This window comes from Macaca mulatta, chromosome 5 (assembly GCF_049350105.2).
Source record: "Macaca mulatta isolate MMU2019108-1 chromosome 5, T2T-MMU8v2.0, whole genome shotgun sequence".
Classification (NCBI taxonomy): Eukaryota; Metazoa; Chordata; class Mammalia; order Primates; family Cercopithecidae; genus Macaca; species Macaca mulatta.
Genome location: NC_133410.1, coordinates 153,216,531 through 153,236,582, shown reverse-complemented (window position 1 = coordinate 153,236,582; position 20,052 = coordinate 153,216,531). Strand labels below are relative to the sequence as shown.

The 20,052-nt window shown below is 37.9% G+C and overlaps 1 protein-coding gene across 2 annotated transcripts in view; it reads right to left on the bottom strand.

The window, feature by feature from the left end:
* HHIP (hedgehog interacting protein) overlaps positions 1 to 16,361 on the bottom strand; it is a 99,494-nt gene extending 83,133 nt beyond the window's left edge. The window contains 4 exon segments of one of the 2 annotated variants that reach the window (NM_001257597.1): positions 2,594 to 2,795; positions 3,482 to 3,638; positions 9,709 to 9,901; positions 15,555 to 16,361. In NM_001257597.1, the coding sequence (NP_001244526.1) occupies positions 2,594 to 2,795; positions 3,482 to 3,638; positions 9,709 to 9,901; positions 15,555 to 15,833 (831 nt within the window). In that variant the 5' untranslated portion in view covers positions 15,834 to 16,361. 2 annotated transcript variants of the gene reach the window in all.
* Between the last annotated feature and the right edge of the window lie 3,691 nt (positions 16,362 to 20,052).

Genomic DNA, 20,052 nt, shown 5'->3' with positions numbered 1-20,052 from the left:
AGCCCCCAGGGTACTACAATCTCCTACAATTTACACAGCACGATCTTGGTGTTTAAAAACAAGACATCATCTTTTTAGCTTCAGTCAGGACCCATTTAGGGTCCAAGTTCCCTTATGATTGGCTCTTGGCTGATGGCATCCCTCTCAAGCAGTTGTAAGAATCAGGGTTGGTAGAGGTTTAAAGAGATAAGCAAGTCCAACTGTTCGCCACAAAAAGGTCAGCCTTTACCATGTGACAGAAATCACTCCTAATTAATTTACATTAGCAGACAAGGAATGCCAGATTTTTTTTTTATAGCTAGCAATATATTTTAGAAACTCTTATAATCAGAAATTCCTTCTTATGTCTGACTTAACATATTCTTCTTGGTCATCAATTAATGTAATCGTGAAGGGGTTCTGCCCTGTGGTGTTTATTATTCTCAATTTCAAACATGTGGAGGCTGGGTTTAGTATGTATTACCAATTCTGTGATTTGAGTATTGCAATTAACACTTCAGTCTGTTAAACAGCTTTATGCCCTCTTTTAGGATTTTAAAACTGAAAAAATAGAGAAGAGTTGATATGTATAATAATTTATGAAAATTCATAAAGTATAAGCATTACTTATGCAAAATGATTATTGACAAACACAGAATCCTGTCATAAATATATGATAACTTTCATATATTAAAGAAGCCAAAAATAGCTGTGGAAAACTCTTTTACATTACAAGTATCTGAGGGGCAACCACCAAAATCAGTGCTATGATCAACTCATAAATGTGATGGTATTTACCCCATCATACTGACAGTGGCTTTGTTTAACTCTTCCAATCAGGGAGTTCCATAGACACTGAGATAAAGGCCACCTGCAGCATAACCTGCTTGAAGTAAGAAGGATGTGATCTCATTACTCACTATACACACTCTGATATCCATGTGATATATTTCTATCTTGTGGGCATAACTAGTGCTAAAACACCAAAGGAATTTAAAATATTGCACCTTAAAATATGTCATATCAGTCGCTAGAATAATAGATTTTGAAGTATATTTTAGGCCCCAGAAACTCGGGAGCTCTTCTGGAAAAAGAGGTCCAAATTCTGCAAGTTTTCTTGCAAATTTGGCCAAGTTGTGCAGAATTCCTAGAAGACTGCCAAGCACACATACTCAGAACCAAGGCACTGTTATATCCTTGCTTGTACAATTTTATTGCATGATGAAACATCTCCATGTCAGAGCTGAATATTCTAATGAATCATCAGATATCCCTATGAAGGGTATAAATTGAAATAGGGATGCTGAAGGAACACTGATTTAAAAGGCAGTCAAATTGAAGTAGAAACAAGAACATCAGTTCTTGTTATAAAACCATTTTCCAGTATTCTGAGCCCTCCTTACATCTACATTATATCATACATATCTTTTTAATACTAACATTTTTACTCAAAGCACATTTGAAAACTATTGTTAATATTAATATTCTCTCAAATAATTAATATTATTCTCAAATATCTGAAAATATTTTTAAAGCTAATTGGCAATATGTATTATGGTTATAATCTTCAACTCAGTAATGCCCTTCCTGTGAATGAATATTAAGGAAGTCATCCATGACCAGATTAAGTAAAATGTATACGAATAATAAATAACATTATTTACAATGGTAAAAAGTGAAGACTGGAGTCATCTTAACTCTCACACAATAAGAAAATGAAATAGAGAGCAGGAATATATCTGTATTTTTCCTGACTTGTTTCTTCTGATTTGGGTCTTCTTACCACTGAGCACAGCACAACAAAGCAAGAAAGAGCTCATTTCTATGTGAGTAGAAGACTATAAATCCTCCTTTAGGTTTTTTTCTTTTTCAGTTAAGAAATGAAAAGGATAACCAGTTCTTCCCAAATCATATTGTTACTTTGTTTCACTCTAAAATAGACATGAGCTATTACATGTGTCTTAATTTTAGAATGTCATAATTTGCTTTATAGTTTAGTACTGCTAATGTACTGTGTTACTCTTGTGAAACAAACTTGACAATAATTTTGTTTACATACCTAGGTTATTTAACATGAGAATTCAAATTAGAGAAGTGAAAAAGAGGGCAATATATGTTATATAGATGGCTAATTATAGAAATATTTGACTTACCTGTAAAAACATTGTACAAGGAAGTCATAGTATAAGTATTATTTTTTATGAGACAGACTCAAAAACAGAGATGGTGAAAGAATGATTTGCAATTGCCAAAACAGCCAAAAGACCTCTTTGCTTCTATTAGCAAATGGATGTACAATCCTGTGCTATGCCCATTAAACAATATTTAAACAAATACTTTATAAAGCCAAAGATTCCTTTAAATGTGTCAATTACATAGGGAAAGCATGTCAGATATCAATTTGATTGCATTGCACAATAGTCAACAAATAACAGAAATTTAATGTCACTGTCCTAATTCAGGTGCCGTAATTATTGTTTCCTTATGTTGTTGCCTTATTTTCTCCTGCAAGATTCTTTCTTTTATTACAAAGAAATACCTTCAGTGGGGAAGGTAACACTAAAATAAAATTAACATAGCCAGCACAAAAATAAATAAAATTTAAAAAGCCAACCTTTATTCCACTTTGAACAAGTTTGTGAATGTCCAAATAAGGCTCCTTGAAAATTTCTCCTTCAGGGGTAAGTATCTTCACATAACCTTCTTTTTCCAGAATGAAGAGACGGTGCGAGCCATCCCCACTATGCAGGGCACCAACGGGCTGCCGCAGCCCACTCACAACCTCCTGAATACAGAAGCAGTTGTGTTTGTGCTTTCTAAACAAATTAAAGAAAACCAGTAAGCTTTTCTTGAGATGAAGGAGATAAGGGATGCACTTGGCATCCTTTTCAAACTCTATTTCCTCTAGGAATCATGGTTTTGAGAACCATGAAGTGCTGCTAACCCAAGGGTTACAATATAATTCTTTTAAGTGGTTCTTTTAAATTCTTTCAATGGCAAACAACAGAACAGCCTTCTATCAGAAAGTAAAATAAGAGAATCAAAACATGTATATATTTTCAGAAGTCATAATCTCATTGTTTCATCTTTCAGTGACTATAATTAAAATCAGTTTTACTCACAATAAATAAACCTTATGGAAAGCATGTAGAGAGAAAGTTCTAAGATCTATTTAGAAAAATCTGATTTGCCAATAGTAATTGAGCTGAACATTTTCACAGTGCCATAGGCTAACAACAATCATAAAATTCAGGCTTAAAACTATACCCATAAAATTCACATGAGTCATAGAGAAGCCAAGCTCATAATATAAGATTAGTAGTCTAAGTATTAAGAGCATTTAAGTTAGAATTTTAGAGAAACAAACTACCACAAAGAAAAAAATAAAGCATCTGGAGGATATAGCTGCTGAACATAAGCACAGACAGTTGATTCACTGTCAAAACCACAAGATTTGTCAGTTGGGTTTTTTAAAGATTAAAGAGCATTTATCTTTATGAACCTGCTGATCTCTTCCACTTTGTCATATTCTTCCATCTGGTCCAAGTAGTTAGATGCTGGTCCTCTGACTTGTTTTCTTGGAAAATCTGGAAAGCACAACCCACCATCTTTTCTTGCATAGTAAAAGCAAAACTCATCTGCAGTTGTTTGAAGGAAACCTTTAAAAAACATAAAAACACTCATTAGAAACACTTAGTGTCATAGTAAAACCACCTTATTTGAAAGATATAAGATGAGGAAAACAATTTTTAGAAACTAGATGGATATTTTAGGAAGAACCTAGACTGAAATAAAAACACTCCTGTAATCCCAGCACTTTGTGAGGCTGAGGCGGGAGGATCACCTGAGGTCAGTAGTTTGAGACCAGCCTGGCCAACATGGTGAAACCCCGTCTCTACTAAAAATATAAAAATTAGCTGGGCATAGTGGCATGACCTGTACTCCCAGCTATTCAGGAGGCTGAGGCAGGAGAATCACTTGAACTGGAAGGTGGAGGTTGCAGTGAACTGAGATCATGCCACTGCACTCTAGCTTGGGCCACAGAGTGAGACACTATCCAAATACATACATACATACATACATACATACATACATACATACATACTAAATAAAAAGAAGGAAAAAAATCAGGGATTGGGATTCCTATTTGTGTTTTAAACTAAATTTAAAAATTGTGGTAAAAGCGAAATAATATTGTATTGGGTATTAAAAGGCTCCTGTGAGGTACAAATAAGACAAACTCCGCATTTATCTTGCTATTGCATTGATGTCTTTTCAAGATTCTCTAGCTACTGTACGTTGTTCCTGTGAGCTTATCTCATCATCAGTATTTAGCATTTTTTCCTACAATACTAAATAACTTCCTCAGATGAACAAACAAGAATCAAGAAGGAGACAGTCCATCAGGTGCCAGTTTTGGTCATTTTACAAATCTTAGTGTATTGCCACTTACATAAGATTAAATAATAAATCTGATGAATAACACAAGGTTATTATATACTATAATAAACAACTGATGCACTGTGTAATGATCAAGCAATGAATTGATGCTTATAACAGAACCTCCATATTCAAATATGTTTTTCCTGCACTTCACTTATAGGAGATAATGATTAATTTGTAATAGAAAAATTATATTTTAAATATTCCTTCAATCGTCTCAAACAGAAAAGCTGACATATCAACAAGTCAAAACAAAAATAACAACAGAGTTACTTAATAGGATCTAAAAGAAAGATTTTTTTCTTTTCTTATGCATTAAATATTTTATTATATAAAGACAGCTATCTTTGAATATGAAATAAAAGAACTTTATGGCAAAAAAGTTTAGATATTACCTTTACAATTTGAGTTAATAAGGTGTTACCTTTCTGGGACATATTAGAAAGACTCACTTCCACATTCTAATGATTTCTGCTCTCAAAATACGATGGTGCTGCCAGAGTCAGCCTTATATGTGGAACTAAATTGTTGCTTCTGGTCTTATACTTTATATCATATATCTAAAGTTTTTATTTTTATATAACAAATTAGATTTTCATACCTCATCAATTTTGTGATAAACATACTGAGTAGCTCAGTAGAAATTTAGGAGTTGTATAACAAATTCAGATTTAGCAAGGATTTCTAAGAATTTGGAATCAGCCAAGTGAGACTCATCAATGGTGCATAAAAGACACCACAAGTTTACTTTCTGTGTGCTTGACCTAGGACCCCTCAAACCTAACACTTATCTTAGAATGTGAAGGTCCCAAATGGTTGTAAAGCTTGAAGTACATTTTGACCTAACTTTTGAGTGAAATGTCTCACCCTGAACTTTCTGAGAGAGACTCTTCACTGCCAATTTCTGACTAGGCTATTGGAAAGGATCTTGTCTTGGCAACCAGGCAAGTAAGAGCAGATGTCCTTGAGAGTGCGTGTGTGTGCGTGTGTCTGTGTATGTGTGTGTGTGTGCATGCGGTTGGGGGGCACAGAGAAAAAGAGGCAAGCAGCTGGGAAGTGCTCCACGGGAGGGGCAAGGCAATCAGAAAGTTATCTTTCTTTGAAAAAAATTCAAGGATTAGAAACTGGGGAGAGGAATGAAGGCCATAGAAGCATTTACTCATCTTTAGCAAGTCACCATTTGCAAAAGATAACTTTTCCCCTCCCTTCTTAAAGGGATAAGCATTCAGATGAAAACTGCCTAATAGTGTGAAACAAGTCTCTTAGTGGTAAAAAGAAAAAAAAAAACTAAATTGTTAAATCAAACTCTTTGCACAGTTTTGGGCTAGATCTTGTTTTGGAAATATTTACCACCAGGCAACAAAATCTCCATGCCTGTATTATGCATGCAGGAAGACTGTCACACCATGGTCATATTTATAACTGGATATGTGAGTGACAAATATAGTTTTAATGTGATGTTTGCCGAAGGGTCACAGGAAAATTTCAAAATGCAATTCAAAAGAAATGTCCAGCTTGCTTAAAAAACATGTGTATTTCAGCATTACTGTCTACTAACCAATACCATCTTAAGGGGAAATTAATTAACAATGCTGGTGGTCGATTCCAATTTAAATGGAATTAGTAACTGCGACAAACACGAGGAAATGAGAAGTCATTTTCAAATGAAATATCTAAAGATTAATGAATACATATTCATAAACTTGGTGGCTCCAGAGGTATGATGCCTGCTTAGCAAATTAAGAAAAAATACAGACAATAAGTTTACTCCAAGCTTCTTATGTAATTTAGACAAATTGAATAACCGAAGTGTGAAAACCAGTTCAGAAGATTTCATTTAAATACATGGGCTTTTTTTTTTTTTTTTTTTTTTTTTTACAATCATGTAATTTTATTTGAATTTAAGTATCTAACACTTTTATTAATATTTTACCTTAAATGACCCGATTCTGCAGTGAACGATGATGAGTAGGGAGATATATTTTAACATTTATTGCCAGGGTTCCCTTTTGTTTGGCATTTTACTGAAAGCGTATGTTTAGCTCACTCAGGATCATCATAATATGGTCAGGTCTACTAATAATGAACAAACACTGAATATTCTAGCAGCTGTATTTTTTTAAGTTCTGATCATTTATCAACTATCTTGGACCTGTAAATACTCTCCTGGATAGTGAGCCTGGTTATGCTATACCACAAAGCACCCGATAAATACTGACGTATAAAATAAACGCTTCTTTGGAGTATTCTGAATTCTCCCTTTTCTCTCAGCATGTATTCCAGGGAAAAGTTATTTTTCCTCAGTGTAAGTGCTGCTCATCATGATAAGGAAAAAAAAAAAAAAAAGAGTTACGGACTCTTCATGAGTAAGGCTTACTCATGAACATATCCTAATAGAAGTGGTGGATTTTGATATATCCATCTATTTACTCCTTCTGGTTTACTCTCCTTGGGACTAAGAAGACACATGTGTAAGCTAACTGACCAGGGTTAGGAATGGCTAAGGACTAGAAAAATTCAGTTGAATCAAACCCTTGACCTTGGCCTTCTTAGCAACAGGATTAAACCAATTGAACTAATTGTGTGCAGACATTTCACACTACAATAACCTACTGCTGAGAAGATGAGGTCGAAGAGTGATAAAGATCATTATGACTACAGATATAGAGGAAGAAGCAAGGCCAATAGATGTCCATTAGATATGCTTCCCATAGAGTATGTTATGCCTTCTTTTAGTGATTAGCAAAGTAGCTACCCTGCTCAGTTAAGCAGAAGAAAAGACCTGCAGAGACGAGCAGAGAGTTTTTGGCAATTTTAGAAGTTTTGAGAATTTACTTCCTTAAGTGAATTCACAACTGGAAAATATTATGATTCATAAAACTCTAGTATATACTCACTATATTGATTTGTAATATCTTTTCCCATTTTTGGAAAAATAAGCAGACTATGACTATTTCTTGATTAAGCATTCTAGGAAGTAGCTATCTTGTAGGTATATGAATATTCTAAAGTGACTGTGCTTTCTTAAAGCCATGGAGTCAAAGCAAATCATTAGGTCATTTATATATACATTTCTTCATGTATTGGGCAATAGGGAAAAAATGAAGATGTCTCTGGAATTATTTTCTGTCTCCCAATTCTTTCAGCATTTGCCTTATTTTAGCAAAATACATCCCTCGGGGTACCTTCCTCTTCAAGTTCTTGTTGTGTGGAAAGATGAAGCTATTAATGAGGATAGTCAAAAATATGTTGATCAGTTTCTTCTAAAAAAGAATCACAATGTAGCTGTTTTCCAACAGTTTGAACTTCAGAGGAAAGTGAACCATATCATTAAATCAACTTAAGGGAAAACTATTAAAATTTGCTTTTATAGTAATTTCCAAAAAATCTGTATTCCACAGTTGTGAAGACACTTCTTTGCTGGGAGCAGGGGCTGGGAAGGGTGGGGATTAGCATCTTGTTTATTGTACTTTAGGAAATGGTAACCTACATGCCAAGGATCCATCCAGGCAACAAATCGATTAGCATAAGTAATGCAAAGAGTGTGTTATTATAGCTCACTTTTGGGGCAAGTATTGAGAATGATCATTAGCATTTGATGTACGCAGGGGCGGCCCCCTCTGCTTGTGGGTAAAGCCTTTCAGAGTCTCTGGAAAGCACCCTTGCTGCTCTGTCCACCTCTAGAGTGGAGCTTTCATCTGGTTATCTTTCAAAGCAGCCTGGGTGGCCACCAAAAGCACTTGACATCTTGATGCACTTCAGCAGTTTTACATATATACAAACTTTGTAGAAAAATAAATTTGTCATTCGTCACCACATATGTTGATCTGGGGAGTGAGGTGCTTGCAGTTCTGGCTCTGAGCTGTTTGCTGTGCTCTCTCTTTCAGTGGATATTACTTTTATTTTATTGTTTTTTGAAGCTAAAATTACTTCAAATATATAAAGACCCCCACAGTTAAGTCCCCAAATCCAGCATGTTGTATTTATCTAAAGTAGATAATGGTAAATAAAAATGCTTAGTGTTGATATCACTTTCAATTTATAGTCCTAAAGGCAAGTGTTCAAGACTTGAAGTTTCCAGCAAACATTTATGGTATCTAATCTGTTATCACTTCTTTGTAGGCCATCTAGGCAACTGTGACCTATTCTGCTTTGCTCTGGGGAATGTGATAAAGAGGAAGAAACAGCTGCTTGAGAAAAGGCTTAGAAACATGGCTGTGGTTTATGAAAACAATAATAATATTTTCATATTGAATGGGTTTAGATATATGTTATGCTATATTCAAGGAAGCAAGCAACCCAAGTCAAAATATTTTATAAGGTTATTAAGAGAGCTATATTAAAAATATGAAAATCTACACTTTCCTGAGTCAGAGAAAAAAGTAAAATGTACATAGCACTTAAAAAAATTCTCTCAGTGCATTCTACAGTTCTTAAAGCTTGCCTTTTCCTTAAACACTGCTTAATCTTCAGTAGATTTGTGTGCGACTTTGCCTAACTAAATAGAATGTCTTATTAAATTATTTTTTTCCTCTCTGTTGAGTCTTCCAACTAAAGCAACAGTAACAAAAGTTTACAAATTTTTGATGATAAAAATTAATTAATGAATATATATGCTTATTAGAGTCCAAACTACAATAGTGACTAGGCATGTTCATGACACTATATGCATGAGAACGTCCGTATCTCTCCTATCACCTTCTCATTGTATAACTTTGAGTACGGCATTTGACTTCTCCCAAAGCTCAGATTTCCTCATCTGTCAATTGGAGAGGACTCCACTGTTTCTACCTACCTTACAGGGGTTTTGAGGAGAAAATTCATCATTTTATGTGAAAGTGCTTTGTAAGATATTACTTTTTTGGATTGCTAATCATATTTTGTTTAAGGATCTATCTTACAAGTCAGTGGACATTCTCCAGTTATGTATCAGCTGTGTAGAAGAAGACGTTGCCTTGATATTGATGGTGATGGGTAAAGAAGGCACCAACGAGGAATTTGGATTGAGAATACAACGTGTATAAAGATTACCACCTGTATTATCAGCTTAACAAGAAATATATAATAAGTCGACAAAACCAATTATACTATTTGCAGACTGAAATTACAATATTCCCTTTAGAGGCAATAAAAGTTATAAATTTGGAAATGTTAATTATGAAGTAAAATAGGTAATTTTAAAGACAAGATAAATTTTACAAGTCTTATAAATAAGCATTTAAGCATAGGTATCTTACAAGGATATTGTGCAGTGGTTTATTTTACTTATGCATTTTTTTTTCTTACCTGGAATATGGCCTCGGCAAGTGTAAAAGAATTCTTTGCAATAGTCTTTGCAGAGCAGAGGAAGTACTAGGTCTCTTTCCAAGACTTCTCTCTCAGGTGAGTGGAACAGGCTTTGAGAATGTGGAGAGCAAAGTGCACATTTGATTTCCTCCAGTAACTTCCCACATTCTGTGTTATTGGTAACAGAAAATATCTGAAAGTCATAAATCAGAAACAAACAATTTTTTTAGTTAGGTAAAGTTAGGTATAGTTATTATTATTTTTTTGCAATTGTGTAAGTAGAAAAGTCTAATTTAGCCAATGAAGTTTTCTGAAAAGAATTACTGTGTCACAATACAGAATGCCTTTATAAGGATACAAGTATAGTCTCTGGGACTGGGCTGGGAGAACAAAAGGCAGGGATACATAAAAGTGCTTCTTATTCTTGCAAATCAAAGACTTCATCTGTATTTCAGGTGTGAAAAAATAAAAGGCAATTATATTTAGACTCTTTAAGACTTTATCACTTCATTCTGCCTCAAAGTGTATACTGAATGATACTTAGCTTTAAAATCCCAACCTTTGTCCAACTGCATGCAAAACAGAATTTTTCAAGACACGACTTATTTGTGTCTTACGTGAAAATCTATTTCATTCCTGAAATTCTTAATATGATTATGTCAAAAATATACTTGGGTTACATTTCTCAAATTTCAATTAGTTTTCAATCTGCAGACTGCATTAGGGAAAGTTTTCTAAAGTAGGATTTGCCGTTCATGTTTTATAAAAATAATATCCAAAGTGAAATCAAACAGGTTTACAACCAATTTTTATTATTCGTTATATCTTAGCCAGGAAAAATTTTTTAACTGGGTCCTCAGGTATGTTATATGCATGAATAAACACAAGAGCTTAACGAAGTATTTTTGAATGATACGTAGTGAATTTTAATGAAAAGTGACATACCTTCATCACAATTTTTACAGTGACATGTCTTTTATTTCAATAAGACCAATTTGAGTTACTGATTCATTGAGTTTAGCAATTAATAGACAGAATAGGTCTTGTTGTTTAGCAGTAACTTTAAAAACCTGCCTTCAGAACCTCCTTTAATATATATAGAAGGCAATATCAACACAATATTTGACTTGGGAAATGTAGTGCTGTCAAAATCAAGTATTGATTTTTTACATTAAAAACAACATAATGGAATTGAATTTTAAACCTTTTCCCAATTCATCTAACTATATTTATACTTTATTACTTCTTTAGAACTATCAATCAAATTTAACATTTTAAATTCTAGAGCACTGTTTTAAACAAATATTCCTTTAACAAATTAAGGTTCTAATTTGGGTAAACCTATGGCTTCTGTTTTTTGGGATAATGATATTCCAGGTCATCACAAAAATTTGAATCTGCAAGAGCAAAGTAATGAAAAAAAATTGAATACAAACATACTGAAATTTTAGTATGCAGCAAGTCCAATAGAAGTGATCATATTTTGGAAAAACGTATAATAGGTTGTAGCTACAATATTCAGAAAAATTATTATTAATCACAATTATATTTACAGTCTTATCAATTTATTTAAATAACAATTGCTTAAATGGATAAAATTTTCTAAAAGGAAACATGGACTACACCCTTAGAATTTGCATTCCAAGAATGTTTTAAATGTCTTTTATTGTCCATACTCTGGCAGACCTCACCAGATCTATTCAATATTAATAGTGTTCAACTCTGTTCTGTTTGTTTATCATAAAGCAATTCTGTTTGTTTATCATATAGCAGTCCACTAAGAACAGAACAACTGCAGGATGCTGAAGCCACCTCTTTTGCTGGCTGAAAAACTGGAATGTAATTACCTTTGGTTTTATGGAGATTATGCATGCTGCCATTTTTTATAGCTGAAACAAAATGATCCTCGTATACTCTCTCAGCTGCTTTCCAGGAAGAGCTTGATTTTAGTGCCTAAGGAATTTTGTCTTTTACAATTTTTGGAATGTGTTCTGGCCACAGATCTCTCATCAAAAGTTTCAGAAGTAGGATTCAATAAATTATCTGAAATCAAGTATAATATTATTCTTTTTAAAGTTTCATGCTGTTCCGGCCCAGCAGGATGGTAACATTTTGCTCTGTGTGAGGTCTGCAGTGTAAATACCTATTTGAAGATAGATAGAGCCATCATTCTGGCTTTGGTTTCAATGAACCAATAGTCTTACTGAAGTCAATTAAACTGACTCAGCCAAAGCTGCAACAGGGTTTTAGACAGATGAGTCTGGGTGTGTGTAGCGTAATTTCTTCTTCTTTTTTGCCTATGTGTCTGTGTCTTATATAGGTCCTTAACTTTATTTCTGATGATGCCGTCAATCTTAAGAAGAAATTTAAGCTAATTTCCTGTTTCAATTTTTGAAAGCTGTATACAAAACCATCATAGTGGTTAAAACTAAATATACTTCAGAAATCATGTAAAACTTTGAGACATTATTACAGCATGCCTAGTAATCATTGTGGCTGTTGCTAATTTATAACATCTGGCAGGTCATCCTTTAATCTTTAGCCACACGAAAGTAAAATCCATAGAAGAAGGGTAAGATAAATAGGGGATACACAGTAAAGCGTGGCCTCCAACTATAGCTTATCAACAAATAGTAAAATGGGTGACAGAGACCTTCTGTATTTCTCTTTATTTACCAAGTAACTAAACAAAGAGGGCAAAAGGCACCCACACGGGTTCGATGAGGGGACAAAAGGAGAAAATACATGACAGTATATTAAGATGTCGCCTTAAGATCACTTGGTACACAAAAAGTTATTTCTAAAAATCATATGCCTACAAGGTTGTTCAGCTGTTGGGTAGAACACATGTGTCTCTGAACTATAGTGCTGGATTATGTCATTAAAGAGTTCAGTTTCAATTTTAGGCTAATATGTAAATAGATCATTGTACTAAGGCAGCTGTTAAAGGGACCCCAGGATGAGTTATTTGTTTAGTTGGATGTGTTCAACAATAGCCTTTGTGCCTGAAAGAGCCAGAGCAAACAAATGATTGTAAAAGGGCACACTTGAAAACAATTACTTTTCACCCATTCCTTGACAGCTTTGGCTGTGAAACCACCCAAGGTAGAGAGAACTTCTATGCCTCTGTGGCTACAAGTTAAGTTTTAGAAATGGGGGTATTTTAGTTGGTTGCAGATTCAATCTGGTTAATGAGAATTAGATTCTTTTAGCATGCTGTATTTAGAAAGTGCGATAATATTGCTAAGATAATATGACTTCCTAAATTTTGACAGTACTTATTTGTCAAGGTAGTTAACAATCTTATTACAATATAGAACATTATTAAAATATATAAAAAATTAAAATAGAACATAATTCCATGACTAAAGAATTGAACTCAATTCTAGTTCATTAAAGAAAATTTCTTAGCCTAGAAACAGGACTTAATTGTATGGCTGAGCATGCTAATGTTCCTACCTAGTTTGCTACTATCTACTTGTCTAAGAAATTTCTTCCTGTAGGAAAAACCTACTACTGTAGTTTCTTGAAAAGCTGCAGAAATGTTTCTGGGGATTTTTTTTTCTTCCATAAACAAAAAAAGGGCCCTTTCAAATAGCAATCATCTCTCCTGTATACACATTATGAAATAAGATCCTAACATATATTATAATCCAGGAAGGCTTACGGGAAAAAGGGAAACACTGAAGTTTATTATAAAATAACATGTTTTAAAAACTATTAAAACTTGAGAACTAATATAGGTCAAGAATGCATATGCATAGCTATAGCAAATCTCTGTTTTGAACAATTTGGGTATTGTTAGTTTATAAACCACTTGTAATGGAACCAGCAAAAGTCTAGTGTACCAAACTTAATTCAGACAGACTTTCCAAATGAGTAGGGGTTTGTTGAAGATTGGAAGCACATAAAACAGAAAGGAATGTGTATAGTTAACATGGCAGATTGCTTCCTAAAGAATGATTTCTTTAAAAAAAATTATATAACTTCTCTTAAGGGCTATAACTCCCCTCGGTCCCATCCCCCTTCCCTTTCTCCCCACCATTTAGTGAAGAACAAAATTTTCATTCCATATGTCCCTGGAAGAGTTGAGTACTGCAGGGGTCCCTAGATCATCAGTATATTCATAGTATATATTACACCAAGGGAGACTTAATGGCAAATATTTCTAAACTTTTCTCTGAATTTGCTGGTTCTTTAGGGCTCCTGATAAAACCTTTAAGGTGACCTGAATGTAGCTATTTTGAAACTTAATTCAATTGCAACACAGGAGCTTAATGACATTGTTTTGAATAAAATCCTGGAATATCTGTTCCCTGAATCTCAGGCTCCTGCTGCATATGGTAAGAATAAAAAGAGAGTTGCAGCTGAAAACCTGCAGCAAGACAGTTCTCACTCATCTGGGAATAGAAGGAGTTGGACAAATGCTCCCTCAAAAGGCATGAACATTTGGACAGAGCTGGGGACTGAAAGAGAATGATGTTCTCTAGTTTCACCCATTAGTGAACCAACTAACAAATACAATGGTGTTGTTGTTATTCTTTTGCCATAAGCAACAGGACTCTGTGTGTGGGCAGCAGTTTAGTGGGGAGGAGGATAAGTCGACCCCTTTTTGTCCTATTGATTTTTTCCTATTTGCATGACTTGAGCAAATTAAATGATGCAATATGGCTTTTTGTTACAAAACAAAGTGAGAGATACCACCCAGACACATATGTTGATTCGTAGGAGCTGTTTACATGAGAATAGAGTGAAATCTACCGTGAACTGAGCATAAAAATTAGATTCAGCCTGGGTATTTTTTTTTTATGCCTGGGCCAGCAAGACTGAAGCACGAGTTTTCCAAGAGTCTCTCAGACCTTGACAACTGGCAGTGTTCTAACAGAGGAATTCTTAATTAAACCTAAAATGGGGAAAGGGAGGGGGAGCAAAGACACCTGATTGTTTATTTCACGTGCAGTGATTGTTAATGACGTGACCCAGCAATCATTCCTTGGTGTACAGTGAATACCACCCATGACTGCATCTCCTGGCAAGAATGATATTGCAAACTCAAAAACAAGCGTGTCTTTACAGTCAACAAACACCATGTTAGTATTTAGTTAAACTTATTAACACAAGGATAACGTAAATGCCATTACTCTTAAAACAAATTCTTAGAGAAGATCTTCTTCCAAGACACCTAACTGACCCTGAAAGTCTGAATTTATAATGTTACAAAATGACGAAGAATCGTCTCAGTTTTACGTGATAAATAACGCCCCAGCAAAATCTTTCGCCAGTGTTTTTCAGGTCCCTAACCGGAGGACCAAGAGTTCCTTTCTGTTGGTTTAACTAATGTAATGCAGGACACCCCCCTCTGACGGGGCTGGGGATCATAAACCAACCACGCTTCAACATCCTTTACAATTCAATCCTATCCCTAACCGAGCACGTGGAGAAAACGGCACAAATCTTTTTACCCTAGAAAAATAAACCGGAAACCACAGCCACCTTAATTTACAGTTTCACCGCAGCCAGTGCCCCATTCGATCCAAAACACACTGTTCATCGCGATTCTTTTAAAATATTTACCCAGCCCAGGGTGCGGGTACCGCAGAAGCGTCTGTTTTCAGAGATAGGCAAGTTTGCACAGCATCCCGACCGCGGACTCTGGGGGCGGGAAAGCTATTTGCTTACCCCAGAGAACACACAACAGAATCACGTTAGCGCTTTAGAAAAGTTATGAAAAGAACTCCCCCAAAGAAGTTTTGCCCTTCTTACAGCCACCGGCTTTGCCAGAGCCACAGGGAACCCCACCCAGCCAATATGCCAAGTACGCGTCCGTGAGGCCGGTGACTGCCTACCTTATTCTCCAGGCGCCCCAGCCCCGGGCTGTCACTCCGCAGGCAGCAGGACAGCCGAGGGTAGAAGCCACCGCACAGCATCTCTCCCCCACTCAGCAGCTCCAGCTGGGACATCATCCTCCTGTCTCTCCTTTTCAGGCGCTTCGGAGGGTTCCCATTCAGGCACCTTCTCCTCCTTGCTCCGCTCCCTTCGTTTCTTTCCCCAAACTTAGCATCTCCTTCAAAGAAGCCCAGAGCCACGGCCAACAGCAGCAGCTTAAAGGAGAGCATCTTCAGCATCGTCTGCCCAGAGCAGCAGGGGCTGGGCGCGGGAGGATGGGGGGGGAACGCCACTGCCCAGCAGAGGCACTAAGGCGCAGCTCCAGGAGGAGGCTGCGGGGCTGCAGGGCGCTCCAGAGGCAGAGGGAGGTGACGGGGACAAAAATACGTTCAGCGATGCAACTTTGCAAAAAATAAAAGACGCGGCGATGGGTCCAATGCCTTAGGGGAGCCCGAGGAGCGAGATAAAGTTGTGCAGATGACACCGTTTTCAGTTGTGCCAGTGTCAGTTGGGTTAGGGGCTTTCTGCTGCGGCTGGGAAGTGGGAGGAGGAGAAGGAGTTGGAAGAGGAGGAAGAAAAGGGGAGGACAGCCACAGATGTTCACTTGTCCGTGTAACGGGAGTTGTTTAGGTGGTACAGTAGCAGGAACAGAAACGGCGACGGCGGCGGCGGGGCAGGCGGAGGCAGGGTCAACGCTGGGCTCTAGATGATGCTGAGGTCTCCTCTGCCGGCGGCTGCAGCTTCTCACACAGCCTCTCATGTTTCGCTCCCTCTTTTCTTCTTCTTTTTAACTAGCGCGCGGGGAGGTGCTGCCACAGCGCGCCCCTTGACGTCACCGCTTCTCGCGCGCCCCCGCCCAGGGTGGGGGGAAGGGGAGGGGGCAGCCCCCGCGCGAGCGCGTCCCCCGGGCCCCGGCGGCCTCCCTGCTGCGGCGGGGAGGGGCGGCTGGCAGCGACGGCGGCGGACGGAGGGGGAGGGCCGTGAGCGTTCGGAGCCAGCCTCGAGGGTGCTGAACCCAGCGCGCCCGCCTCGCCGCGGCGCCCGGGTGGGGGCGTCCACGGCCCCGGTTCCCGGCGGGCTTGGGGCAGGGGCGCAGTCCGGAGATTCCGGGACTGCCCGGCTGCTGCAGTCCGCAGGCTCCTCTCTCCTCCCCGCTTCCCCTCCGCATCGCCTGGGCTAAAGGCGGCCAAGCAGAGGCTCCGAGAGAAAGTAAGTAAGGGTGGGCCGTGGGAGGTGGGAAGGGAGGGACCCCTTCCAGGGCCACCCCCACCCCAGCCCCCCGGCCCGCCCCTCGCCCCGTGGGAGGGTGAACTAAGTGGGCTGAAGCGGACGGGAGGGAGTTTTTGGGCCCCTTTGTCTCCCCCAGCATCACGGACACCCCCATTTTCCACACTGATTTTCAATGTGAAGCTCAAGTCCTCAAAGATCTTTCTTGGGGTCTGACTTAGAGGCAGGGGGACATCCCAGATGCCGTTGAGTAGGCTGAGATGGTTTGGAGACATCCTCGCTGGAGGTCCTGCAAGCCACTGAAGTGTCACAGACACGTGTGCGCGGAGTGGGGCGGTATGTCGGGCCACAAGCCAAGCCGGAGTCGGCCTCCCAGAGTGTTTGCCTCGGTTTGGGCGTGTTAGTCCCCGACGCACCTTTCAGGGCCCCACATGTGTTCTGGAATAAGCCAGGCCCCGCTGGTGCCATCTGGGAACACAGGTTCTTGGGCCACAGGTGGACGGAGAGAAGCTGGGCGCGGAATTAGTGATCATTTTAAAGCACACACACACACACACACACACACACACACACACGCACGCGCGCGCAGTCCCTGGGGAGAGATTCCCCGGGAGTAGAAACAGAGGCGTTAGATCTGGAGAAAGAATTAGTTGCAAGTTTAAGGGCGTCCAGAAGCACTGTGCTCTACTTATCCCTGTGTATACAGATAAATTAACCTTTTCCCCAGCTAGACAAAGTCTGTATAAATAAAGTGTTTCTAAAAAGATGTCTATGTTATCAAGAGCGGTGACTTGAGGTTTACTGGATCCCTGCAAGTTGGCATCAGGACGAGCTTCTACAGGGTTGCACACAAAATGTGCTTCTAGCCCACTTGGGTATTTAACAGAGGAGCTGATTTCCCAGAAGATGGGCTTTGATGAGGAGATAAGGCAGTTTTCCCATTTTGGCAATGGAGGAATGTTCACCATATTTGGATTTGCTTCACTTGTTGGACATTGATTTCGCCAAGCGATTGCAAAAGTTGGTGATGATTGAGGTGGGCAGCTGACTAAATTAATCACTTCTTTAAAGTGGTCACGGTGGCTACGTAAGGCTTCTGTCTTTTTCACTTGCTGAACCTGGATATTAGTGAAGTTAGGTTTTTCCCAAAAGAGGTGACACATCAGAATAACTGAAAAGAATCTGCTAGGATGTCTGGCCCAGTCCTCAGCTAAAGGTAGGGCCCCGATGACACGTTTAACATTTTCCCCAGGGGCTGCTGTATACACATGATTCTTCATACACGTGATTGTAAGTCCACTTAGGATCTCACAGGCTGTTGTTGTTTTTTTTTTATCTGATATTCTTTCTGCTTTGAGGACTTTTAATATAAAATTAATCAGAGAGCTGCAAGCACTTTAAGACTTTAAACTCATTAATAGATCTCAAGATGAATCCCATCAAATTTAAATCACTTGCATAGTTTCATCTCATTAGATAGTTTGAGAATAAGGACTTGAACCCAATCTGGGGTGCTTTCCACTATCCAACCCTTTATTCCCAAATGCCAAGTTTATATTCATTTTCCAAAGTAAAAATCCTTCTAAAAACATATTTCAGTGGTTTGAGCTCCTACTCTGATAAATTCATGTTAGTAGTTTTGAAACAGGCCTTTCTTATGGCTTATACTTCAAGACTAAGGACACTTAAAGGTAAATTAATTTTGTTTTTAAAATACTATGCATCTGTTATAACCCTTGACCCTAAGATATAGAAAGTTTATAAAAGATTACTGAAATAAGACATGCTTGTTAGTTTTGATATATGGAAACTAGAATTGATTTCATCTACTGTTTGTCCTGAAAGTCAATAAATTGGGTCACTTAGGAGATAGCTTGAGCTTATTCTTAGTGTTACTGGTATAATTTCTAAACAGTTACTAAGCAGTGTTATACAAATGGACTAACTTCTGATTCATTTTTTCCAGAGGGAAAATTGCAACCCTTGCCTACAACCAGACTGACAGCATAATTTCTTAGGAATCAAGAATCAACACAGGGTTATTTCTTTAGATTAAACCTTGAAAGCCCCCTTGGAGGCTGAAGGAACAGAGGATAGCCATGCATACACTTGAACATGAAAAATGGTCCTCTTTCATTGGAGAGGTCTCCCTCTTCAGCTAAACAGACAGAGCGGTGAAAAGAAGAAGGGACCCCTTCCTGACGAAAATAATCCAGACAAATCAAATTGGCCTTTTCTAGCAAGGAATGGAACAGCCCAAGGATGGCTAGATCACATCTGCTCACACCACCACTGAGTAATCCTCTCCAGAACTGCCACCTATGTGCAGGTCATGCCCTGTGCAAGAGCACCTAAAGTGGGAGCTGAAGTCCTGCCCAGGCTCCCTTCACCAAGCAGAGTTTATGTTGCTGTGTGTCTGTGTCTACCCAGAGGATGTGGGTCCTTTTTAAAATGTACACCAAATCATTGTGTATGAGCTAGCACCAGCTTGGACCATCCCTCCCTCAGAGGTCCTATCCAGAGTTATATTCCCTACTTTAGAAGAATTAATTATTTTCATGAACGTATTTAGTTGATTGTAAAAAATGAAATATGTGACATAAATTGAAATTAATTTCAGAAGTAAAGGTCAAAATATTATCATGTATGTGAATTATGTATATATGTTTGTATATGTATGTATCAAGAGAGTTATATGAATATACATTTCTGTGTATCAGAAGTGAGGACAATTGAACTTTGGTAAGTGTTTAAAATAAAATTATTTTGAGTTTTGGAATCAGCTTTATGTATGGATTTCTGGCCTTCACAGAAATATGTACTATTTAATTCCATTTCAACAAATATATATTAAGTGTTAGGCACCATGCTGATATGTATATAGTACTGAAAAATAATGCAAACACCCTGCTTCTAGGTAGTTATTAATCTAATATAGAAGTCAAATGATAAGGTAACAAATAAAATTACAGTTATAAATTATGGTAAAGGCTATGAAAGAAATGCTAAGGGATAGAATAACAAAGAACATCTATTTCAGATTAAGTGACTGGAAAAAGCTTCTCTGGGAAAATGACATTTCAGTTGAGACCTAGGATAACTTGGAAGGAGTGCAAAGTGACTCCAACCACTGTTGAAAGTCTAGGACCATTTGAGTTCAGAATATAATTTGATACATTTGAGGAGAAGTGCAGAATAGATAACTCAGAGGCTAGAGGCCAAATTCGCAGA